Source organism: Podarcis melisellensis (genome assembly GCF_964234715.1).
Source record: "Podarcis melisellensis genome assembly, chromosome: 4".
NCBI lineage: Eukaryota > Metazoa > Chordata > Lepidosauria > Squamata > Lacertidae > Podarcis > Podarcis melisellensis.
The window spans coordinates 67,416,544-67,442,785 of NC_138531.1; the positions used below are offsets into that span (position 1 = coordinate 67,416,544).

Genomic DNA, 26,242 nt, shown 5'->3' on the forward strand with positions numbered 1-26,242 from the left:
CCAAACTTCTGATGACCAAACTACACTTTAAAAATGCTAACACTCAAAAAGGGGTACTTTCAGAGCATGTAAGAGCAAAGATTACCCATCTTCACCTTCTGATCTGGGTTCATCTTCTGACTGGAAGGAGGCCAGGGCAATGAACAGACTCCCCTAATGGTAGCAAATTTGCTCCAACTCTGCATAGGGGAGTATTTGAAATATTCTGTTACAGCTGGTGCAAAACTCACAGCAGAATTAACTTCCCTCAGAAGGTGGCTAATTGGGGAAGGCAAGGTCAGAGCAGTGACTTGCTGAGAGATACATAATATCTTCTTTCACCACCCACCAGATTGTGCTACATAATCTGGGAAAGATTTCCTACAAAATCCACAGATTTATTACATTTCCGTTGTACTTCATACCACCATAGATATTTCAATTGCTACAAAATAAATATCATTGTATTTTAAAATGCCCATCTTTCTGCTCCAATAGTTTTAACTTACCACATTTTCTTAATAGATTAAAATGAGAGTTCAAGTAAAAGAAAGAAAGAAAGAGGTTTAAAAACTTCATTTATACCTCACAATAAACTCTTAAAAATTCATACACGGTACTGTATTTACAAAAAGGTCACTCTTAGCAATTGAGATGCTGTTTGTGCTTTGTATTTTAGTGACTGAGGTAGTTTAATATACAGTACAGTTGAAAGGAAGAAAGCAGGACACATGCCTGACTTTTGTCGCCAAGAACAAAATCTTTTGGCTAGTCTGGTAAATGTGTACTTAGAGTTCAATAATTATCTTTAGAGTTGGGCTCCTGGGTTTCATAACATGCAGGATGCACACACTCAACAAGTCTAGAGAGAGGCTCCTGCTAATGATTTACAGATGTTGAAGTGTCCAGCCGGCACATATTCTGTATTTCAGCAGATGTAGGCAGAGCAGCCATAAATGCAGCACAGGGACGAAGGAAGCCGTGCTGTTGAGGACTGTGCAGTCCAATCAACACGTGGCCTTGTGCCTTGGCATTGTGTGAAACAGCAAAACCGATAGATGGAGAGAAAGCTTGAAAGAAAATTCTTGATATGACTGGACAACATTCCCACATTAAAACTTCTCCCGTTGTCAGGATTCATTGTCTTCTAGGAGAAGCTCATTCAATGCAATTACGGTAGCTGCAAAGTCAACTAGCTCCACAAAATCTGATGTAATTATGTTAACGCCCATGACGCCTGGTTTCTGCAGCTTCACCCAGTCCAGAATCGAAGGGAGATTCCTAAAGGGAAAAGAAAGGAAAATGTAACATGATCCTTCGTCGTATGCATGAGGCACATTGCATCCTGTATATAATCAACATGCTGGCACTGCATACAAATACAGCGTTCTCCCAAACTGCATTGTCTTGAATCCAGAGTTCTGTGAGTGGAGCTCAACTCACAGAAAGGGGAGCACTCAGGTCTCACCCCCTTCCTCCTGCAGCTCACTATGCCCCCATCTGCTATGGAGTTGGGGATGGGGGCTCTCCAGACCAGGGGCCTGCAAGGGGTTTTGGCAAAAAATGGTCCTTTCTGTACTTCTATTAATGTAAGCCTCCTTTGGATCTAAGCCCTGTTTCATGAATGGAGGAACTTTTCATGAGTGGAAGGCTTTGGATTCAAACCATTATGCCAATAAGGAACTGTCTCTTTGAGAAACGGGGGTGGCAGCATCTCACCCACCCACTATGAGATGCAGCAGAAACTCATAGGTGAAGTTTTCAGTGGAGCAAGCCACATCTGATAATCTCTCACCCATTAAAAGCAAAATTCTGATTGGCTCAGGAACAACGCAACAAGGTGTGTGAGAAGGAAATAAACAAGGAAATGTTTTGCAGCTTGTTGGAGCTATCCTTGTATCTGGTTTAGAGGCTGCAGCTAGTGCAGAATGAAACTGGCAGCCTACTTTGTTACATGTATTATACCAGCATTGAAAGATCTGTACTGCTGCCTATTTATTACCAAGCTAAATGTCAACTACAAAGCCTTGAACTTAAGGCTCTAAACAACTTGGAATCGGGTACCTAGCACACCATCTCCCCTTGTACAGACCAAGCCAATCTTTAAGATCTTTTAATTAGCAGGATGTCACCTGGTGACAATACAGAAACAGATGCAATCACCTGGCATCTGAAATGCCCCCCACCTTGGGTAATTTGTGAGACAAAGCGAGTACTGACCTTTAAGCACTTCTTAGAACCTTATGTTTACCCAACCTATCCTAGACTCTGACTCTTCATTTTTATTTTGTTGTTTTGTACCCTGCTTGGCTTTGTTTGTGATATACAATTGGGTTGTGTTTCCTTGTGTTTTGGAAATGTTATTGAAAGTTGCTGTATTGTTATTGTTATTGTTAGAGGTTATCTATCTATCTATATATGCAAAAGAGAGGAACAACGTTGAGCAACATTTTTACATTCTAGCTAAGATACTAGGGTGAATGTATCAGTGTCCGAGTACAGGATTCCTTTTCAAGGTCTAAAGGAAACCTCTGTAAATCACAACAGCCTTGTTCTGGCACTCAAAATATACGCAATGAGTATGCATGGAGGTGGCTAGCATATATGTTCACACATTCTTAGGGAGCCCCCATGTGTATGCTGAGCAGTTTTTCACCTAAGCTTCCCTTAAAAATTAACATTGCTGTGTGTTATTCTTTCAAAACTCTATCTGCATGAAACGAAAAACTGCATTTTGGCAGTAAACAGCATGCTATGACAAATTTCCCAGGAAAGCTGCAAGTTTAAAAGTTGAGATTATCTGGTACTGTTAGTAAGTCTTTATAAATGTAATGTGGAAGTTAATTTTTTTATTTGAATTGCTTATAAAATATGATGCATTGGTTTTAACAGTGGAAGGTATTGTACTGAAAGGAAATTCTCTATTAAAACTGTGTTAATAACATCTTTATGTATTACCAGGTTTTGCAGTAATTTCATCCCACTCTTTTTCACAGAAGCCTCCTTCCATGCTAACAAAAGACTACCTGGGCCAATATGTACACATTTGGCTTGCATTTGTAGTCACCTTTACATCCAGAAATTTTCAGCAATGGCTTACTTGCAATGCTGGATTAAACCCTGCGGAGGCCCCTACGCAGTAGAAATCTTGGCTCTCCCCCATCACATGTGCTCTAGTGGGATAGCATTGAACTAATAAAGTTTGATTGTACTTTTCCTTCAAGATCAAATCAATATTATTTTGGTCCGTTGTTGCAGAACCCCTAAAAGGCATGGGGCCCATAGGCTGGGGCCTACCCTGCCTATTCAGTAATTGGCACTGCTTAGCTGGGTGGCAATGAGGAATTACAGAAGGAAAAGCTAAGCAAAAGTGTTAGTCACTGTGTTAGACAGGACAATGTGTTAGTCCTGTCAATGGAATGAAGCTACTTGATTTCAATGACCCATAATATTTGGTTGAACAAATACCACGCAATTTATACTAGGTATTTCGGGGTATTTGTATCATTTCTGAATTGGCATGCTGATGGTAATCCATTCTTTTTACATTGCTATTAAACGTTTGAGTAAGGGAACTAAATGCACAAAAGTTCTTAATCAAATACATTTGTTCCCAAGAAGGGGAAAAAAGCACTTTAGCACCATCTAGTGTCTTATTACTGCAGATACAACTACTTTGGAAAAGTGGCATTGACAAGTTGTGGATATGAGCTCCTCCACAGAGCTTGTTTGTTGAGAATTAATCATGATTTGCTCGTATGTAGCTCATGTGGAGGTTAGACTATATTCTATCTTTATTAACCATTCATCCTGATTTGTTTGTGGGGTATTCAAACATCTTCCTGTTCATTATTCCTCCCCCACTTTTCAATGCTTTCTCACACTTTTCTCAACACCCTATCAACTGCAAAAGACCCCCCTTAAAGCGGATTATACTAGGGTGACAGAATGATTTAACCCATTTTAACAGCACAAACCTAAATTTCCTGCAAGTGCTTGGGTCCCTCTCACAAAATAGTGACAGTCTGGAGGCAATGTATAAGAAATGTGTCAGAGATGAAGATACATCAGTGACATCCTAACCCCATATATGATTTTACTGTTAAAAGTATGCATTTTCCACTTGTAGCCAGTATTGCTAGTTGCTATACTAGCACACCATGCTACTGTAGCTTTAATAGATTGATAGCTGTGTTGAATTAAAAGTTCCCCTGCATTTAAAAATATTCATTTCAATGAATGCAGTGTTTTATCATTTCATTCAGAGAGCATTCTGAAAGTAATTAAATCATTACATGGCTATTTTAAATTTGATCAGTTAACCAAGAAATGAAATGAAAGCCACCACTACTTACTAATATGTTAAATGCATGGATATGTAATATGGTGAGGAGAAATGGGCTCAATTACTTACTGTGGTCTGTAGGTGGCAGCAACTTGCAACAGTATTGACTACAGTTTCTAATCTCATCAACAGAAATAAGTAAGCCTACTTATTTCAGTAAAATGGAATAAAGTTTTGAGCACAGAATTGGAACCCATGGCACCATCAGTGTGTGTGTGTGTGTGTGTGTGTGTGGTAATGGATTTTTGCCTTCTTAGTGAAAACATTTGATCTGATTCAAACTCCGAGCAAAATGGCTGCGGTTTAATTCAAGTTTGCCATCCTTTGAAATTTGCACTGTTATGAATTTTGCAAAAGCATGCAACATGTGCCTATCTGAGGAGAAATTGAACTAAAATGCTGATGAACTGTCATAAAGACTTTTTAAAAATTGCAAGCTGATATGGAAATGCAGAAAACTGAATTTAAAACTGGGGGGGAAATGAAAAACAGAAAAAATGAAATTGGCAGATTCACCCAAACCTACTTCCAGTTAAGTGTGAACAGGATTGCACCCTGAGTAAATTAATAAGTGGAGTCAATTTATTCTTTCTATCATCCATCTTCTGTTGGCTGAAGGTTTGGGAGAGGACTCTTGATTATTTTTATATGCATTTCAAGTAAGAAGGACAAGGCTACCATATCTACTCAGAAGTAAGTCTTATTGAATTCAGTAAGGCTTACTCCTAGGTACCTGGGTTTAGGACTGCAAGCACAGGTTAACAAGGTTTCCAAAGGAAGCTAAAACAGGCACTTACTTGTGAACAAGTGTGTTTTTCAGGCCACGGATGAGATTCCGTGCAATGGTTTTGACCCTTGGTGTAAGAATAGCTTGAGAAACGTGAAAAGTCCCTTGTTTTGCTCGTTCCCCACGAGTAGTGTCCAAGAACTGCAGCAGTTTATGTACATTGGTCGTATTTGCCCATGGTGCTGGGATTTTATTCCCGGGCCACAGAAAGGGATATTGTTCATAGAGACAATGATGGTAGAAAATGAGAACCTGGGAAATTGAGAGAGAACATATCAGAACAAGCTCTTCTTTCACTTACATTCAGCGCTAAAAAATAATTTCACACAAAATATTGCTTTCTGTACATTGGGCAAGCAGGACGACGGTATTATTGGTGTCAATATTTGCCACAAATAGGGATTACACAAAGGTTAAAAGCAGGAGCTGGGGAGTTCAAGACTCACTTCACTTCATAAGGTGACCATAAGAATGCATCTATTGCTCAGTCTGCTTTTTGGATTTAATCTTTGGGCTGTGAGGAGGTGAGGATGCTTCCCTTGGGTGATTGTGGATGGTCTTGCTCATAGGTGAGAGACTGTGTGTGTGTGTGTGTGTGGTACCTTGGCTTCTAAGTGAGAACAGAAATGCTGGCTGCATCTGTGGTAAGTGCATGAATGCAGCTAACCAATGTATATCCAGTGTGACTGATGATTTTTCATAGTGTTTTGATTGGTATGCTGTATTTACTGTAGTCTTTTTTTGTGTTACTATTCCGTTCACTGCTTTGCGCCAAACAGTATATAATACGTATACTGTAACATAACATGCAGAAAGAAGAGGATTTGCAATGATTTGTTGTTGTTGTTGCCGCCGTAGTTCTATGTGGCACAACATAGATCATTTGTTGAGAAACAAGTCCCTACAAATTCCATGAGACATACTTTCTCATGTGTGTTTTAGGACTGCACCTTTAGTAGCACTAACCCCCACCCCGCTATACTCATATAGGCCACCAGGAGGAGCTCCTTTAGCACTGACTGCTGTGCTGTCAGCCTAATTGGTAACTGAGAAAAAAGGAACTGAAAATCAAGAAAGACAGTTTCAGGGGGTTGTTGCACTGGCGTTCTGGAAGGGGTGGGGTAGGTACAGGTGACCATGTCTGCAGCAATCCACAGGACCAACAGAACATGGTAAGTTGAGAAGGGCAAGCAGAAGCAGGGCTGTCACCACAAGTAATAAACAAAAGAGACTGAAGGCCACAGTAGCTCAGGAGAAGAGAAAGCCTGGGGTAACTGCATCAGACACTTGTTCATAGGAAAGGCAATGACTAAGGAAAGCACAATAGCCCTGCTGTACTAGAACACATGTCCATCTAGCCCACCTCTTCACACAATGGTCAACCAGATGCCTATGGGAACCCCTAACAGCATTCTCCCCACTTGCGATTTCTAGCAATTGGTATACAGATGCAGAGGACAGTAGGGTAGCCAGATCATGATGGGTAGGGGATCTGGAAGGTGGTGGGATACCAGGTGCTTCAGAGCAGGAATGGGGAGTCTGCGGCCCTCCTGATGGACACTGTGGACTCCAAATCCCAACATTCCTGCATACTAACTATGCTGGCTGTGGCTGAAGGAACTACCGGCTTCCCAGCCCTACTTTAAAGAACAGCATTTCAGTTGCCATACCATGAGATAAGTTTTAGTTTCATCCAGGCCCCATAGCAGTCTTTAAAGGGGGTGAGGGCCCAATAAGGAACAATAGCTATGAAAGATTGCAGCCCAAAAGTAATCCTAACAGTACTGAACACATAGATAATGAATGTTATAGACAGGAATCAATGTTATAGACAGGAATCAAACTGGGGCTTGCATTACTGGCCAACTAGAGTTCTGTTCGCAAAGGGACAAGGTATTATGCTATGCTTCTGAAATGAAGGATGAACTCAAAGAGAAATCCTCTGCTCCTTTCTCCAGCTCAGAGCAAGAAAGGTGCACTCCATGCTTGCCTCCCCATTCCAGGTTCAAGCAAGACACTTTCAGTTCTAAGAGTTCTTTGAATTATAGAAATTTGTTGCCAAATGAGAAACGCTTTCCTACCTGCTGTTGCTTTTCCCAGAGGTTTTGTAATGTCACGTTTTCCACACACTCCTTTGGGCAGAGTCTCGATCCAAAAACCTCTTGGATCCTACTGATCAGGTATGCATGGTGGTTGTTATCCATAGCGTAGAAATGGTTGAAATCCAGGAAGATCACTTCCTTAGGGTGGTGTTCTAGGAAGGTGTTGATCTCCATCAGCCCATCCCATACTTTGATTCCGAACAAGCCATGTATGAAGTAGATTTCTTGACCTGCTTCGCCTGGTTTGGAAGATACACGGAGGTCAAAGTAGCGGATTCCACCTTCAAGCTGCTCCTTGAATGTTAGGTTTTGTGTCACTGACCATTTTTTCATTACCTTCCTCACCAAAGAGATTTTAGCCAACCGCTTGATCGCTGTGGCTTGATCTGGTCCCACAGGAGACTTCTCATCAACCCAGTAGCTGAAGGAATCATGTGACCCTACAGAAAAGAAAGACAACATCATTTTAGTCCTACAACTTGGGGTTTGCCAAGTGATCTTCGCTGAAGCAGATTCTGGAAAACTGGATTCCATTCTTGTATTGCTCCTTTTTAACACTGGGCAAATCACTTAGGGCCACTTGTTAACACTTCTAAATCACTACACACAGCTATGAATGGGGGTTATAAGACCAGATGGAGCTACTGCTAGAATGAGTTTGGTTCAACAGAAATGAAATACCGTCAGCCAGGCTCACCTCTGATCAGGATTGTTGTGGGGGGGGGGGACAGTTGCAGTCACTGACATGGCATCTCTCTCCACATGTTATTCAATTCAAAAGATTTGTATTCTTCCTTTCTATACCAAAATGCCTAAGGCAGTTAATTAAAATCAAAACAGTAATAGTCACTGTTTTGCAGCATTACAAAAAACATATAAATGTTACTAACAATTCAATTTTTTTTAAAAAAAATCCCATCATACAGAACAGCTGCACGTATCCTCAGTGGAGGAATTTTACAGCCTGAGCTGGTCCTTAGTTGTGGTGTTTGTTTTTGTAGTTGCATTCTGGAAGCTGGGGTTTGGAGAAAGAGAAGCTCTAATGTTAGATGTTTTCCACCTCCGTCTCCCCACCCAATATTTGGTGATGAGAAAATGTCATCCATGGGTCATCAAAGGAAAGCCCTTGTCAATCTGCTGTCCTCTAGTTGTTTGGGGCTACAACTCTCATCAGCCCCAGCCAGGACAACTAAGGGTACCAGATTGGTGGAGGCTGCCTAAGGAGATAAGCAGGTGACCAAACTTTTGTGTAGATTCCTTGGAAGAAGAACCATGTACACAAAGGAGAAAAACAGATGTTTCCAGCTTGCAATGTCAGGATTCACACACACCTTTACCACCCTCCAATTCAGCATTTACCAACTCAGAATTTAACAAAACCTTGAACTTCATGTTTCACTGCCAAGACACTATTTTCTGTAAAAGTTACTGATATCCCCAGCTGGGACTTTGTCTAATGAGAAATGGTTATACAGAAATATTAGAAGCTGACAAGCAATAACCCCATTACAGTGGTACCTTGGGTTACAGACACTTCAGGTTACAGACGCTTCAGGTTACAGACTCCGCTAACCCAGAAATAGTACCTTGGGTTAAGAACTTTGCTTCAGGATGAGAACAGAAATCGTACTTACCTCAGGTTAAGAACAGTTTCTGGTTAAGAATGGACCTTCAGAACAAATTAAGTTCTTAACCTGAGGTACCACTGTATTCAAATGTCATTTTTTTGTAATACAAAAGTGTCTTCAGGAATGCAGTTAATGGGTTAATTCTCCACAAGTCAGCAGAGACAACTCACTCCCCACAATGCATCTGCAGGCATCTTGCTACTCTCTTATCTGTGTTACTTGGTAAGTAGCTTTGTATATAAACTAGCTCAGGTTACAGCATACTGTGTGGATCCTGGTGGGAGATTGCAGGAATTGTAGATGGCTCTCTGCTGGAATTGTGGATTTGTGTGAAGACTTTTTCAAGAGATTTTCTGAGGAGGGAGTTGGAAAACTGCTAGACTTCAGAACTTGAGAGAATTCCACCAGTTGCAGGACTTTCAAAGCAACTGAACTAAAGACTTGGCTATGCACTTTAACGCAGCAAGCACTTTGAAGCAGAGAGACCTCTCTAGGTTCAGAGAGAGAAGACTACTTATAACATGAGTGCCGCAACCCCATAGTCACCTTTGACTGGACTTAACTGTCCAGGGGTCCTTTACCTTTGTGTGTGTATGTATAGTAGTGTATGTTGGTGTTGACCTAGTAAAGACAACTCTGCTAAACAGCTGTTTTCTGGGGTGAGCTTAATTGCTTGACTGAACTTCCCCACAGTGTATACACCCAACACACCCAAATAAGGTGCTCCGGATGAGGCCATTCATTCCTGTGATGATTTATCCTCTGACACTGTAGCCTACCCTGGCCTAAGAAGGCGACATCCTATGTCTGCTATGCGATTGTGTTAGGTGAGAGAAATGCTTCCTAGATGTTTTCAGATCAAAGGCTTTAACTGCACATTCCATGTGCTAATATTGGACTAGTCTTACACTGGACAGTCTTCCAGCGACAGGCACCTGCAAACAAGTCAGAGATAGGGAGTAGCAAGCAGTCAGCTTACCATTAGCTTTTCCCTCTGGATTACTTAGCCTGCTGCGTTGAACACTGATACATAATGTATCACCGTTGCCTTGTTATCTTAAGAAATATCTTCTTGTTAAAGGTACATCGTATGCTAAACACTAAAGAGCACATGCTGGTGTGATGGCACTTCTAGGCTGCTTCAGCATGTCATGGAAAGGCATAAATCATAGCTTACTGTGCATGTGCAAAACTGTACTCACTTCGCTCCTCTTGGCTCACAGAGGGATGAAAGGAAACATGATCTGTGGCCAGAGTTTGTTCTTGGAACATAGTCATTGTAACTAACATGATATTTTATTTATTTTTAATTTCACCAGTTGTTTCCTTTAAAAAACAAAACAAAACACCAAACAGTAAAGTTTACAAAAAAGGGGTTCCTTATTTGCAAAGAGTTATCAGACATATGCCATTTGCTAGGGGTTGGAATCCACCTAATGTGTTCTCGCAAGCAGACTCTTCAAAAACATGTCTCCTGCCATGCCCAGTTTGAGCTGCAAATGAGATGAAGGTCTTAAATGGATTACCTTGTTAGTGGCATTGAATCCACCTGGATGCCCATACAGTGTACAAATCAAAACATCAATGTGCCGCATTCTGACAATGCCAGCAACAATCAGCATCATGAAGGATTTACGCTCCTCACTTCTTTATTTTATTTTTACTTTACGAATTTGTTAAAAATTGGTTCTTTTGCTTTACACATGGAATTCTCGTTCAAAGCACTTCAGAGACCGAACAACAGAAGAAAAATAAATGTTGAAGAGGTAAGAGCTTCTTTCGCCTGAAGCCAGAGCAGATAAACAAAGAAGAATTTATTCCTCTGTGACTGAATATAAATGACAGTGAGCTGGCACAAAACCATGTAAAAGGAAAGATGCCAGCTAATGAGAGTTACTCATACTCTGATCATCCAGGAGGAACTAAACTATGTCTCATAAGGAGAACAAATCCAGCTCCCACAGAATTCAAGGAAGTGCACAACAGCTTTTCAACATGCACTTATCGGGGAGCAAGTCCCATTACATAAGACTATAAGAAGAACCTGCTAGATTGGGCCAATGGCTCACCTCAACCAGCACCCTGTTCTTACAGTGGCCAATCAGATGCCTGTGGGAAGCCTGCAAGGAGCGACAGTACTTTGCCCATCTTTAAGTAACTGCTATTCAGAGACATACTGCTGCTGACAGTGGAACATAGCCATCATGGTTAATATCCAGCTGACTACTCAGATGTGAATAAACATGCACTGTATTGCACTGAAAAGTCTAGAAAGCCACCAATGCACATGTGCCCTTAGAATGCAACATAGCAGGGGCAAACAACTGTTCTACAACCTATTTGTATGTTTCAAGCCAAAAAAATAGCATATGGGCATATCACACCCCTATTAAGCTCTCCCCCAACCCTCTTATCTTTTTAATCATAGAAGGCAACTGCAGGTGCATAATTGCCTTTTTAATCTTGTTGTTTAGTAAGTACCACAACCATTCTAACAGTGTGATGGGAAAAGGCCTTGTGAGAGGGTTCAATGTAAATTTACCTTCGTAGCTACCCCATGCTCTTCAAGGCTATGAATGCACACAGATATTCCCCACCCACCCACCCACATATAAATAGAGCTTGATAGCAATATGCATGCATTCAGATTCTTCTCAATATACAGTACTGGTCTCCATGGAAAAGTTATTATTCCAATGAAAACCAATAAATGTTACTCAAAAGGAAAGAAAATTAATGTTGCCATTCCTCCCTTGCAAGAATTTCAGAATGATAATGGAATGAAGATGTATTAGCTAGCAATCAGAGTACAGGGTTAAGTACAAAGATTTGCGGGCCCTTGTCATGACTATAAGTACCTCCAGTGTGAAGTGAGGCTAATCCCTTATATGTATATTGGTTTTTCCATCTGTAATCTATCTAATTCGTTGCACTGGAAGAAGCTAATATTCACAATCCACAAAAGCATTTTAGAGCCAGCTGATTCCAGCAAATCATGCACACTGTCAGTCAAACTGTTGTATTCGAAAAACTAAGAAAAATTTGCAAAATGCCCTCTCCCAGTTTTCCAGAAAATAAGTTTTTTTTTTAAAGGACTACAATATTCTGTACCTTCACGGCAGAAGTCCTGTCATTTGAAAAAGCACATATCAGAAGGGAAAATGCATGTTAAAACACACAAATTGAAATTAATATTTCTCAGCTTTAAAAAGAAAACAGATTTGTCTTCCATATATTTGAGAAGAAAGTGAAAAGGCTGGGCTAGTTGTGTCAGTTGAGTCAGAGAGAGGGAGAGAGGAACAGGGGAGAGTGATTGACTTTGCTTAATTTAACATGTCATGCCCTTTGGATAATCTCTTTAGCCTTCCTAACATTCTTGCAATTAGCCCAGCCAATTGCAAACCCATCACTTGCCCATTCTAGCATCCCTTGCTAAGCAGTCACTATGTTGAATAACAACAGCAAGTATATACACAATATTTGTGAATTATTTCTAAAGGAGTTACAAGAGCCTCATTTGAACTTGCTGTAGAGTGTATGGGTTATTCTAAACACATCTATCTGTCCAGGAAGTGGAAAAGGAGCTACACCTCAAGAAGCTGACAAGTCTATCTGTGTGGGCCCTGTGTTCGGGATGGAAAAGTGGTGTGCCTCCATATGTTGTTGGATTCCGCATACCTTCAGTTCTGGCAAGCATGGTCTGTGATCAGGAGATCCATCAAAATCTAGAAAGCCACAGTTCTCCATCCTTGTCCTATGCAGGAAAACAATGATTCCCAATCTTGGGTCTCCAGCTGTTTTTGGACTACAATTCCCATCATCCCTGACCACTGGTCCTGCTAGCTAGGGATGATGGGAGTTGTAGTACAAAAACAGCCAGAGACCCAAGTTTGGGAAACCCTGCAGTAAAAGGATAAATATTATTCTGTGGTTACTACCCTCTGTAGTATATACTGCAATTTCCAAACGCCACAATACATTTTCAGAATAGCATGTGCTATAAAAAAAAGTCTATATGAAAATATGTTGCATTTTGTTCTCGAATAGTAGATACACCACCATATATCTTCATAAAATGCCCCCTCAGGTCAACTGTGGAAAAGTGCTTTTTATTTATTTCCTGACTGCCAGTTTGGCAGTGCACTAGCATGGAAGCAAAGCTGACCTAGTTGGAAATGCACCCAGTAAAACCTCATGAGGCTTGAGGATTCAAATCATTAACAAGCCGATTAGTATCTTTAAACCAGCCTTTAAAATACAAGCTAACTGAACTGCTCATTTTGCTTTGGTTGTTAGAAGGCTAAGGGCTGGAGGAAACATGTTGACAAATTAAGCCAAATGAATAACACAACTGACCTCTCTTGAAAAGCACACTCATTTAATATAGTTCTCTTCAGTGCTGCAGCAAAGAGACAAGGAAGGCCATCAAGAGCCTTCTCAGGGCCAACTTAAATGTTCTGCACAGTTGGGTTGGGGTTCTTGTTTACAGCAGACTCAGTGGCAACATTTGAGACTGGGAGAAAGATGGGGCAGAGGATGTTTAACCATTACCCTTCCTGCTATTTTTTCCACTTTAAAAATGCAGCTTCTAGGGAGATTTTTCTCTCACATGTCAAAGCATTTGAATGCTTAGGGGGTTCTGCTGAGTATTTTTAGACCATGTTCTCATAGCCACATAGGGGCATAGTAGCCGTGGGATACATACTCATCTTCACTCCTAGCCCTACCCAGGGCATGCTGAGTCAATAACATGCACTCACTGCCATTTCCTGAATCCTGTTTTCAGCACCCCATCACAAACCCACATTAAGAAACGTTTGCAGACATGGTTCAGCAGCAGAGATCAGCATGATGTGACGATGCACACAAGATAGAAACATGGAATTCTGCTGAGCATTCACACATGCTCTCTCTCTAAGACGCCATTTTTACAATGAATTGGATCTTTTGAGATAGATGCTCAGTGGTTTCAAAACACTTATTCAAATTCAGCCCAGGGTCATTTGCTGTTTGAAATCAGCAGGTCTAATGCATGCAACCATTTTTTTAAAAAAATAAATAAAAAGATCACCATTATCTTTCTGGGATAAAAGTGAAAATGTCATACACAGCAAAAGTGGCAAATACACAATACTAGGAAACTAACAATATTCTGGATACTGAAATTTGTTGCTTTTCCAGGGGCAAATTATTTCATGATGATGAAGATGATGATGATTTTTACAGTGGCTCATCCACATCTTTCTCCTTTCTCGAGATATGTTCTCATATCTGCTTTTAGATACTGTCTCTGCAGGTGTGATATAATTTTGACTTTTGCGCACTTACTTCTTCCCCATATAGAAATCCAAGCAGAAGTTGTAGGCTATTGATAAATGTTATGAAACTTATGAATTTGGCATACTAGAGCTGAAGGCTAATCTGACAGCAAAGTCAGTATCCACTCCTTTAGGAAAAAAATCTAGCAATCTAGTAGGCTATTATAGACTGACCTGCCCACTGCAGCGCACTGTTTGTAAGCCCAATTAACCAGCATCGAGCTTTTAAGTATAATGTTTGTTCTATTCAAACTGTTTTGTGGAGTCATAATTATACTGCTGTAAATTAGAGATTAAATAAAGCAGATTTTTTTTTGTAGTGGTGTTGCCTTCTCTAAATTTGCATCTCTGCATTTTCATGCTGACATGACCTCCAAGAAAACAGATGGTCAAGCTTAGCTGCTTTGCCCTTCAATGAATCTCTTCATCAGCCTATTCCAGATTGGTCCCCATGCCACAGGAGTAGAAAGCTATTCCCCTCTTAGCCAAGCTTTTAAAGGGAAGTATTTGTCTTTATGCTTTCTACATTTTTCATGGGCTGTGTGTATCTTCATACTACAGAAAATGCTTTTGCTGTAGGTCAGGGTCCAAGGCTCAAAGTTAAACCATGAAGTATTTTACAGTCGTTATCTGTAATCTTTTGTGAGTTCAGTTCCACATTGTACAAGTACATTGCAAGGTTATTACTTTCCATGAGTATATACAATGAATCACAGCTTGAGTAAATGAAATGACAATTGCAACAGCATTCTAGGCCCTGCCCCAAAGGTGACATAAGGTGGCATGGAATCTTCAAATGCCTTCACTGTGTTGCAGAATCTTTATTTTGTTGAATCAAGGGAGGAAAAATGCGGAATAGAAAATGCTGATGGGCAGAATTGCAGCATATGTCAGAGAAGTCAGAGGTCGCCTCTTGTGCAACATTAAACAATGTTTTCATTTAACCAAGTTTTGTTCTAATTTCAATGCTTAACATGGAATGCCTTCTGTCTTTTACTAGACGATCATCAAGGTGCAAAGGTATTTTCAACTACGTACATGTTAACTTGGGGAAGTGGAAAATTAGCAGTGAGCACCCACTTCAAATATTTCGTCCTTGTCTCATCAATGCACACTTGCCCATCAACACCTGTCCTCTTCAAATTTATGCTCACCACATTCTCTGTCTCAAACTGAAATCCTGGAATTGCAAACACCAGAAATATATGACAAGCGAGTCTGTGATGGAATTTCCTCGTTACCACTGTCAAAGGGTTTAGCCCTCTCAAGATAACAGCTTCAGTTTTTGGGCGATTTCAATAGCTATTGAAAACTGCTATCTCAGGTGACACATGCATAATCTCACTGAAGGAGATCTGCATAGTAATAAGCCTACCACAGACAAGATCTTCTGATGTCAGTACTTTTCATAACAGGATGAAACAATAACATGGTCAGGATGTGTGACGGTGTGTAAGTGGTATGTGTGTTTATGGTGTGTGAATGCATGTGCATAAGGGTGTGGACCTTACCACATTTTTGGCTATAACCACTCTGCTATGCAGCCCCCAGAGACATTGCAAGCGAATAAAGTGGCCCCTCAAGCTGAAAAGGGATAGCCACCCCTGGTTTACTGTGAAGCCTTAACACATCCAGAGTAAGACTAATATAGGTGTGGGCAGCTCAGTTGGTTAGAGTGCGGCACTGATAATGCCAAGGTTGCAGGTTCAATCCCCGCGTGCAACAGGTGCATATTCCTGCATTGCAGGGGGTTGGACTAGATGATCCTCAGGGACCCTTCCAACTCTACAATTTTATGATTCTATTATTAATGTGTGCAGCAGTAATTGATAAGAATAACCATTTACACCAAGAGCAGATCAGTGTGTATTAAACATTAAACTGGTTTTTAAAAGAAAAGAAAAACAACAACCCAGAAATGGTTAAAAGCATCTGACAGACTTTTAGCTTTTTATGCAGCAAATTATTCAAAGTAGGGTAATAAACACGTGCAGTCATAGACCCAGCACCACAGGCTGTAAGAATCATGATTTTGCTAAGTGCTGAGGGAGGGACGAGAGCGGAAGGGCGTAGTGCAGGCTGTGAAGAGAAACAGCTGAACCTATGCTCATGGAAAGAATTGTGCCAAAACCCAGTGAAACTACTATCCAGCATGCACACAGAGAGATGAAAGGAAGGGAGGAGGGGGGGTGGAAGAGAGAAGGGACAGTTCAACAGATGCCACAGAGATTAAAGGCAGCAGCTAGCAGATCATCATTTTCCTGGAGTTAGTTCTAATACTGGGAAAACAGTGCAGAAAACATAATTCTTGAAACTGGGACCATAAGCCACTCTTTCTTATGTTTTATCCTGCATTACACATTTTAAATGTTTGATGAGTTATTTTAATATTTTGTAAAAAGCAATGGTAACATATAATTAATCATTGTCATTTACGGTTTTCTAGTTGAGCAAGCAATCAAATAATTAAGCAATCAAACACAGACTTTAAAAGAACCTGTTGCTATTTGTTAAACTTCAGACAAATGTGGTACAGATGGAAAGGAGTCCAATGCAACTTATTTTTTTATTATTTGAACTAATTCATGCTGCTTCAAAACTATTTTGAGGAAATTGTAAAGAATACCTTATTCATTGCCCTCATACAAGCACACACAATCCTCTTACACCATTTCCCCAAATTAATTTACCATGCTTTACTCATGCTTCTGTTAAAAGCAGAGCTGGGTCTATCGACACACACAAGGGAGCTTTTTGGAAGGGCTGAAGATATTATTAGACCGCTCCCCTTCCCTGGAGGTGCACCATTGCTGGTGGACATCTGGGACCTCGCGGTGACCCAGGAGTGGGCGGAGGGGTGCTGCCCACGTCATCAGGGCTCCCGGCAGTGTCACACCCCCCCAGACGTGACGTTAATCTGGTCCCAGCTTTTGGAGAGGCGCTGCTGGCGGGATTGCCCCCATCTGGTGGCAATCAATAGGGCCAAGAGAATTGCTAATCGTGCGGTGGAATGGAAGGGCTGGGTGATATGGCACCCCGCTATTATGTCCGACCAGGTGGCCTTGTTTCGTAACGATGGTGTTCACCTTTCTGATAAGGGTAATGATATTTGGCTGGTTGATATTGTTGAGGGCATTAGGTGTTGATTGCAGGTGAGGTTGTTGGCGGCAAGCCTTTTGGCTTGAGTGGTGGTTAGGCATTGAGTAAGCCTTGTTTATGGGAGGGGAGGTTGTTGCCTCTGCCTGCCCTGCTTGTTAAGGGTATCCCATTAAAGGGATCTGGGGGTGTGGTTCCTGTCCAAAGCCTGGGCGTGGGCTAGGGCCATGCCATGACCCCATCAGTGACCCTGGGAGGTGCTCTCAATTGATGTATATCATAGGGCTCCCCCTTATTGGTGGTTGACCCTTGAGAGACTTCCTGCAGATGGGCAGGAGAGCCACGATATAGTCTGGCTTCACCCAAATGCCTAAGCCAAACCGCTAACATCTGTAACCAATAAAGTTGTGGTCTAATTTATCCCATTAACTCAACATACTTGTGTCTATGTGTTTATTTCTGAGGGGAACTTCGGGGCTCAGGGCCTCATCAAGCAATTCTAAACAATCAGGACAACCTGCAGGAAATCCACCATGTATATTGCATTTGACCAATATAAACTTTAGTGTAACAATTCTGAATGAGTTAAACTAGCCAACTTGCCAAAATGAGTTTACTTGTTTACAATGGTAAGTTAAAGGACACCAGATGGCTGTCATCTAAGTGGCTAGAAATTTGGCTCAGCAAACAGACATACTGGTGCCCATGAATTTGAATGTTAAGAGCCAGTGACATAAAATGTCATGTGCTATAAGGAAGTAAAACATTTGTTCCTGATGTATGCTGGTTAAGAAAAAGTAAAAAAGGCAAGTCAATAGCTTGTCAGCATTCCCTTCCATCTTCCTAAACTTGCTGCTAAAGAATAGGAACCTTGTATGTGCCATCACCCAATCCCATGTGTCTTGTTTAATCATATGCCAAGCTTGGATGAGCATCTATTAAACTTGATGATTTAACAAGCACCTACGTACTCAGCACACTGCTATCAACTCTTCTTCATCACAGGGATTACACTTGCACAGGGTTCATCCATGCTTCTGTTGGTGTGACAATTTCTAGTCACAGGTTCATGATTTGTAGGTACAGGTCTGAGCAGTGGGGTGGGGGTGGGAGGTTGTCCCACTGTTTACTGTTAAATCATAACATGTGAGATAACCAGCCTCATATAACCAGCATGCTTAAATCTAATGTATGAATGGGTTAATACCATAGAGTAAGCTGTCCTGGCAGGCTTAGCAAGGTCACTTCTCCTTACCTTGGAATAAAATGCATAATCAATCCTACTATTCAACCTCTAGTCTACCTGAGAAGCTCAACATGTGAAGAGGTTTGAGCTGGTTGCTCCAGCTCAGAATACATGGCTCTCCCATTCCATATTGTCACAATTTCACTGAGCAAATATTAACCAAGAAACAAGTGGTTTTTTATTGACACATATAGGATACATAACTACTACTGAGGAATATCATTAAGGTTTGATGCATCCCTTCCACTGTGCCATGACTCATTACTAATATTCAGCAGAAGGCAGCATGCAATTTCAGCATGATCAGTTATGTAAGGTACATCAAGTACTATAACATATTCATATTACACCATAGGACAGATAAAATTACAACAAGTAACTGAGGCTGAAGTCCTATTCCCACTTAAATGAGAGTAAGCTCCATTGATCTCAATGGGACTAACTTACTGAGCAGATATGCATAGGATTGCACTGCTAAATAGATACACAGACGGCTTAAGTTGCTTAGTGTAAATGCTGCAAAGTATCTGGCTCATGATGTAATAGGAAATTATTTCAGTACTCAGTGTGACTTACCAATGTATAGCATCACACAGAGTGAAATGATATGCTATGCTTACTGGAGAAAGAAAACAACAACAAAATATTGGATAGTATTACCTTCCAGGAGGGAGACTAAAGCCAGTAAAAGAAATTGGTTATAATTCAGCTGTGAAAACTAGAGATATGGGGAGTTAGCCAATGTTAATCATACTTGAATAAGAAGAGATACAACAGAGATATACAGAATGATGTGGAGAAAGTGGATAGAGAAAAGTCCCCCCGCCCCATAATACTAGAACTCAAGAAGAGCCAATGAAGCTGAATGCTGGGAGATTCAGGACCGGAAAAAGACAGTACTTATTCACACAGCTCACAATTTCTCATGTTATCTTTATGTTAAGGCACATCAATGGAATGACTAGAATAAACAGTAGAAATCATTTGAGCATTACTCATTATCAGCAGTATGGCATGTGGCTATTTATGATGTAAGCATTAATAACTAAAAGCAAGCCATACCTAAAAGTTATCATTGCTAGCTAAGTTTCATTCTATAGATGCTTTGACTGAAAACAAAGTCCAAAAGGACTGAAGTCTCAAGCAGCCTCTGGGGCTAGAAGTGCCTTTGCCCAGCCAAGGCTAGTCTGTTAGCTATGGCTTCTCCTGAACCCAGATAAGAGAAACACCATAGCTCAGTGGTAGAGCATCTGCTTTGCATGCAGTCCCTAGTTCAATCCCTGGAGTCTACAGGTAGGGATTGGCAAGAATCCTGGCTAAAATTCTGGGAATGCTACAGCCAGGGAGGTCTTCTTATCTCTCCCCATTCTATTCCATTGGCAGCATACACAAGGCCTCTCACAACTAGATAGAGGAACTAGATTGGCATAGATGTGGTGCCCTCTACATTATTGGACTCCACTTCCCATCAGCCCAACCAATCTAGCCATTGAACAGGGGTTGTGGTTGAACAATATATGTTGGCTATCCCAGAACTATAGAAGACCTGCAAATTTTGATAAAGATAGCTTCTTTTTTGCAACATTATAATTATCAGTTTTATGGTCAATTTTAGATGTTGAGCCATTTTGGAAAATGCAGTAGCAGGATCTAGTTTTGGAGAAAGTTCTTTCAATAAGCCAATCGACCTCTAAATTCAAAGCATGTTTTCATATCTCCTCAGTCTCACTAGACATGAAAATGAGATTAGTTTTAATAGGGATACACTCCCCATCCCTTATCAAGAAACATATGGAGGATTATGGCAGAAATTTACTGGAGCAGTTGTACTGTTATGCCCCAACAGGGCCTTTCATAGATTTATTAATATCTTGAAGAGCAGGGCTGAAGCTGTGGTTCTGCTGAACTGCGACATTCCTTGTTTGACAAGTGTCCTGCAAATGCAAAACATGACAAGCCAAATGCCAGGTCGTGTCTAGCTGTGCTTTGCCAGTTCTGGGAGATGAACAGACATGGTCATTACTACAGCAGAACAATGATTCATCTAGTCTGGTATCCTGTCTCTAGCAGAAACCAACTATGAATATTTCTAAGAAAAGGTCACCCTTCCTCAATAATAAGCCTATAATTGCAATAATACACAGTCTACCTAGGCTGTGTTGGGGAATGTTGTTTGACCTCAGCTAGTTATCTGATTACATCCTTAAGCCGGAGACAGTACTGAACATTTTATCCTGGTTAACCAGGCTCATTTACAGTAATGTTCAACCACCATTCTCCTTATCTTAAAAAAGGGGAAATTATTCTATCACACCTTTATGGGCAGAGAAGCATATCATGCAGAATACATATGCACATGAGTATGTATGTACAGTGGTACCTCGGGTTACATACGCTTCAGGTTACAGACTCTGCTAACCCAGAAATAGTGCTTCAGGTTAAGAACTTTGCTTCAGGATAAGAACAGAAATCGTGCTTTGGCGGCACAGCAGCAGCAGGAGGCCCCATTAGCTAAAGTGGTGCTTCAGCTTATGAACAGTTTCAGCTTAAGAACAGACCTCCTGAACGAATTAAGTACTTAACCCGAGGTACCACTGTAAATGTGTTTCCTCTCCCCACTCCCCAGGAAGAAACCAGGTATATATAGTCAATTTGTTGCCTGCATCTGTGATATTTGAATTCAGTTCAATAACAAAACATTAGGTCACAGGAAACCCCTTTAGAGAACAGCTTGACTCTATCACCTTTTTGATAAGACTTTGGCAGTGGTACCAAGAATGAGTATTCTCTGTAATCAAATGTCAAGTTTTGTGCATATCTTCTTATTAAATCCTTCACATAAATAACTCCAACTTTCACTGGGGCAGTGACATGAAAGCTATTTAGGGAGCAGAGACTCGGGGGGGATTATGGGGTGTATCCAAGACCTCTTTTAAAGTGGACTTCCGCTTGTGCAGTGAAACTTTCTCATCCCTTCCTCTCCCCTCCCCACAACATCAAAATCTAGTCCAGACTGCCTGGAAACCTTGCAGAGCAAGGGGTAATCAGAAAATCTTTGCTTTCCAGTGCTTAGCTGAGTTGCCCCCATCACACACGCACCCCCAACAATGACAGATACAGGTGGGAATTCCGCCTCCACTGATGGTTCTACAGCAGTGGCTAGTAGTCCCCATTGGAAAGCTTCTTCACTACTGCACTAGTATGAGTGTTTGAACAGGCCTTTACTTACTCAGAGGCTGTTTGAGGGGGATACAGGTTTGGGAACCTGAGGAACAAGCCATTTAGGTAGGTTCTTTTTTAAAAAAAAAAAACCCAGTCTGTATCTGTACTGGACTTTTTTTTTTGGTTCTTTTTTCAAGAAAGCTTTTATTGTTGATTTTTTTTTTATTGCTAACCACTTTTGAGATGTTTCACCAGAATTTATTCGTAAATGAAAATGAACAAATGGTAAATAACCATACTGTAACCAGGTACAAAAGCTACTGGTAAGGTGGTCCATTTTAGGTGGAAGATTAGAGGATGCCCTTAAACGGCAAGACACTGACAAGTAGTTACTACAGATTTAACCACAAAGAGAGGATCATTTCTTGAATGACACCAGATTGTTTTGAGCCACATTTGACTAGTGCTCAGATATTTAACAAATGAATATGTGATTGGGAGGATGAAACACCTCTGCACCAAAGAGGTTGAAACGTAGGAGGAAAACACATCCAGGGAACTAAGCTCTTCCCACTATATATATTTCAGAGTTAATACTTTCTAGTCGTAAAGACATCTACTTCTTTGATCAAGCACTAAGTAACTAGTCTAGAGCTTTTTCCTCCACTTCCTAATGCTGCAGCCCTAAAAACACCTTGTTTCCTTATTTTTTGAGGTTTTAATAACTTTGGTGATTACCCCAGTTTCCAAAAACTCAAAAATTATGCTGCGGATTGGTATTCTAAAATAACCACACACACACACATTCCTTGAGAAAAAATAATTGAAAAGAGCAACTTCTGCTCACAAACCTTCCTTTTGGGTACTATCCAAAAGAGGCCTTTCATTTTTTGTTGTTCTGCCTTGCCAGAAGATTGGTGAAAATACATTAGGGAAACAATAGTATTCCAAAATGTTTTAGTTGCCTATGGAGTGTCTAACCTGTTTCATTGAATACCCCTGATTTAGCTGACAGCATAGAATAAATCAACAGTAAAATCTGAAACCCCATAAACAGGAAAGGAACGACATCTTAACCCACCCTCATAAATAAAGCTGCAAACAGAAGAACAATATGTTTGTGTGTTAGTCACCCCACCAAAACAGTACAATTTAAGATCTGATTTTCCTCATTGTGATAGTATGGTTTAAGACTGATGATTTACTCCACGAGTGCCTAATAACAGCAAAACTGTATCAATACTTCACATTTTGTACAGCACATTAAAATGCTTCACAAACATTATCCAACATAGCTCAGTTGGCAGAGCATGAGACTCTTTATCTGGGGGTCGTGGGTTCGAGCCCCATGTGGAGCAAAAGATTCCTGCATCGCAGGGGTTGGACTAGATGACCCCTGTGGTCCCTTCCAATTCTTTGATCTATTATCACATACATCCAGTGCTTTTTTTCCTAGGGAAAAGATTTGTGAATCTTTGTCCATTTGTCCATTTACTGTATTTATTTTCCCCGATTCGAACTATAAATGGGGATTTTCTCGAGTCAAAATGAGAGCCCCCCTAAACATTTTTAAAAGAAAAAGAAAACCACTGCATACATCTGTAATCGTTACCACAAGCGAAGTCAGCGTTATCCCACGGGAGCGGTGGTGCTGAAATAGAGAGTGGCTTCCCTGGGATTCCCTAACTGGTTCGGCTAAGTCTCTTAACCACTAGGCAACACCGCTTAGAAAACAAACAAAAAACCCTTCCTAGTAATTCGGGTGGATTCCCCTACACAGGAAGGAGCAGGTGCTCCAGGGATACCCTGGAGGAGCCCAAAGCAGAGCAGGGTCTTACCTGGGATGGCCAGATTGGCCAGAGGAAGGGCGCTGAGGGCGGGCGGCAGGGAGCCCATCCAGTGCGCGCTGCTGCTGCTGCTGCTTTCCAGCGCCATCCTCTCCGCGGCGCTCCGTCGCCCGTCGCCGAGGCTGCTCTGGCTCGCCGCTTCCCGCTTCGCCCAAGTCCTCGTCAGCAGCGGCGGCGTCTCCTCGGAGGTCTCGTCCACCTGCCGCGTTCTGGGTCAGCCAGCGCCCGCGGCTCCCTTTCTGCCATGCTCCGAGCGGCTGCCTCGCCGCCGCCTCTGCGGCTTAATCCCGCCTTCGCGCCACTGGGGCTCCCTCAGGACGCCTGACCTCCCGCTCCCTCGGCCAGGGGCTCGAGCGGAGGCCCCGCCCTCCCCGCTCACGTCACAGCGCGCGGATCCCCGCGGCGCACCTGGCGGGCGAAGGCAGAGGAGTCCCGCCTTTGCGCCAGGAACGAGCCTGAGGACATCTCCCACGGGAGCGCGCGCCAGCGAGCGGTCAAAACAAATTATCGCTCTCCGGCCAAGCCTCGGCGCGCTGATTGGCTGGCGACGAGCTGATGGCACAGCCCTCCCTTCGTCGCGTGTCAGGGCCGCTGGCGCAGCCGGTTGGTACAGGAGGGCAGTTCCCAGCCAGCCGCCCATTGGTTGAAGGCTGGCTCAGCGCTAATTGGGCTAATTTTCTCCCCGGCGCGCCCAACGTGCTCAGTTTGCGGGTTCTTTGAGGGCACGTGGCACTAAGGTGGCAGGATCATAGAATCGGAAGGGACCCCGTGGGTCATCCATTCCAAACCCCTGCGCTGCATGAATCTCAACTGAAGCGTTCCTGGCAGATGGCCATCCAACTTCTAAAAAACCTGAAAGGAAGGAGAGTCCGCAATCTCCAGATATAGATCATTCCGCTGTCAAACAGCTCCAGCTTTCAGATAGCATCACCTGGAGGGGCCACAGCTTTCCTCTCCCAGTTTTGAAAGAAACATTAAAAATGAAACTCCAGGATGGACAAACTTCTGATGAAGCTGGCTCTCTCCTCGGCAAAAGCTTCTGCTGCAATAAACATGTTAGCTGCAAGGTGATGCAGGCCATTATTATGTGTGTGTGTGCAACTGTTTGTGTCTCTGTAGTAGGAGTGTAGTAGCCAAAAGGATCTTCTGAATTTCCTTTATGATTTTTCTTTTAAAGGGGGGGGGGTGAGGCTAATCATCTGACAGGTATTTGTGAGAGAACACTCAATTTTACCCACTTTCTCCAGAAGTTGCCTTTATCTCTTTTGTCAAGATCTTTGCTTTTTAAAAGGGTGAAAAAGCATTGGACAAAAATCGTTTCTGAGATTTTTATTTTATTATTGTGTGTAACTATTAAAACAAAACAGGATCAGCACAATGAGGTTGGAATCCTTTATCAAATAAATAAATAAATAGAAACTCTTCCTCTGTAATCTCATTTCAGCTGCCCTACTTATTTCCAAAGCCTCGACAACATGCTTCTACCATTTCTTTTCTGTAAAGTAGATCAGCAGGATAAATAAAGCCACGTTCTAATGTTTGTTGAAATGTGCTTAGTGGCTGTGGTTGCAAGTCTGCTTTGAAACAAATACTGAAGCACACTCACTCTGTTTTTTCTTCTTTTTGATGCTGGTGCATGTAATAAAGCTGAACTGCAAAACTGTTCTGAATAGCTATACTCTGTTACAAGGATGGGAGTTCCTCCAAATGTTGTTGAACTATAACTCCCAACATTCCTGACTTTTTGCTGCACTGGCTGGGGCTGATGCAGTATAGAAGCAAACAACATCTGGAGAGACACAGGCGACCCACCTCCCTTCAGCACGAAAACAGGAGATTGTGCTACTGTAGCAGTAGCAGTACAGCTGAAACAACAGTATTTCCCATGTTTTCCACAAAGATGTTTGAGGCTAGGTCTGTATGCTACTATTCCTTCTGATTAGCTAAAGCAAAAACACAAAACACAAAACATGCAAAATAAGAGGACTCAAGCAAATGTGCATTGTTTCTTCGGGTTGCAGAATTCTGCTTTTTTTTGTGTGTGTGAGAGATTTGGATTAGCTTGGCACAGCAGTTTGATTATGTTTTGTTTAGCACAAAGAACACACAGCTCTGTTGTCTACTCTGAGAGCAGAATGATGAACTGGACTGGTCTTTGGTCTGATCTTGCAGGGATCGCTTGATGTTCTATTTTCATGATCAAATCATCTGCCCAAACTGTTATGTTCCTCAGTGGTTAAAAAACAAAATACCAGTGTCTGTATCATGCCTGTATTCTCTCTCTGAGATAGCAACATGCCAATCTTGTTCAGAAAAATCATGCAGGAGAAAGGGTTATGTATCCCCCGTGGTCTTCATCACAATAACAGCCAATATAGCTGCATTTAGGATATATCTCACAAATGTCATAGCATAAGGTTTGACCTCTTTCTTGTAATTCCACCCTTCCATCTTACTTTCAAAGATAAACAAATGCACTTTGCTACCAATGGGCCAAAATACGCAAGACCCTGCATAACAAACATTCAGCTGAAGTTAACTCTGATTGACAGTGCAATCCTATTTATGTCTAATTGGGAATAGATATGCCTCTACAGTTTAGTTCAGTGGGGCTTATTCCCTGTAAGTAATCCTAACTCCCATACTCTACCCTGTGTGACTTTATGGAGTGACAGGGCTACTGCCACATGTGCATTCTCTCTTTGCAGAAGGCAGCAGCACCGGGGGTGGGG

The 26,242-nt window shown here is 41.7% G+C and overlaps 1 protein-coding gene across 1 annotated transcript; it reads right to left on the reverse strand.

Annotated features, from left to right (window-relative positions):
* Positions 1 to 636: 636 nt before the first annotated feature.
* Positions 637 to 24,327, reverse strand: PLCXD2 (phosphatidylinositol specific phospholipase C X domain containing 2). The gene is made up of 4 exons (XM_081909248.1): positions 23,502 to 24,327; positions 7,193 to 7,653; positions 5,122 to 5,363; positions 637 to 1,260 (listed from the first exon to the last, which is right to left on the reverse strand). Exons 1-4 carry the CDS (start codon positions 23,596 to 23,598, stop codon positions 1,110 to 1,112), a joined length of 951 nt encoding a protein of 316 aa, XP_081765374.1. The 5' UTR covers positions 23,599 to 24,327; the 3' UTR covers positions 637 to 1,109.
* Positions 24,328 to 26,242: the final 1,915 nt, after the last annotated feature.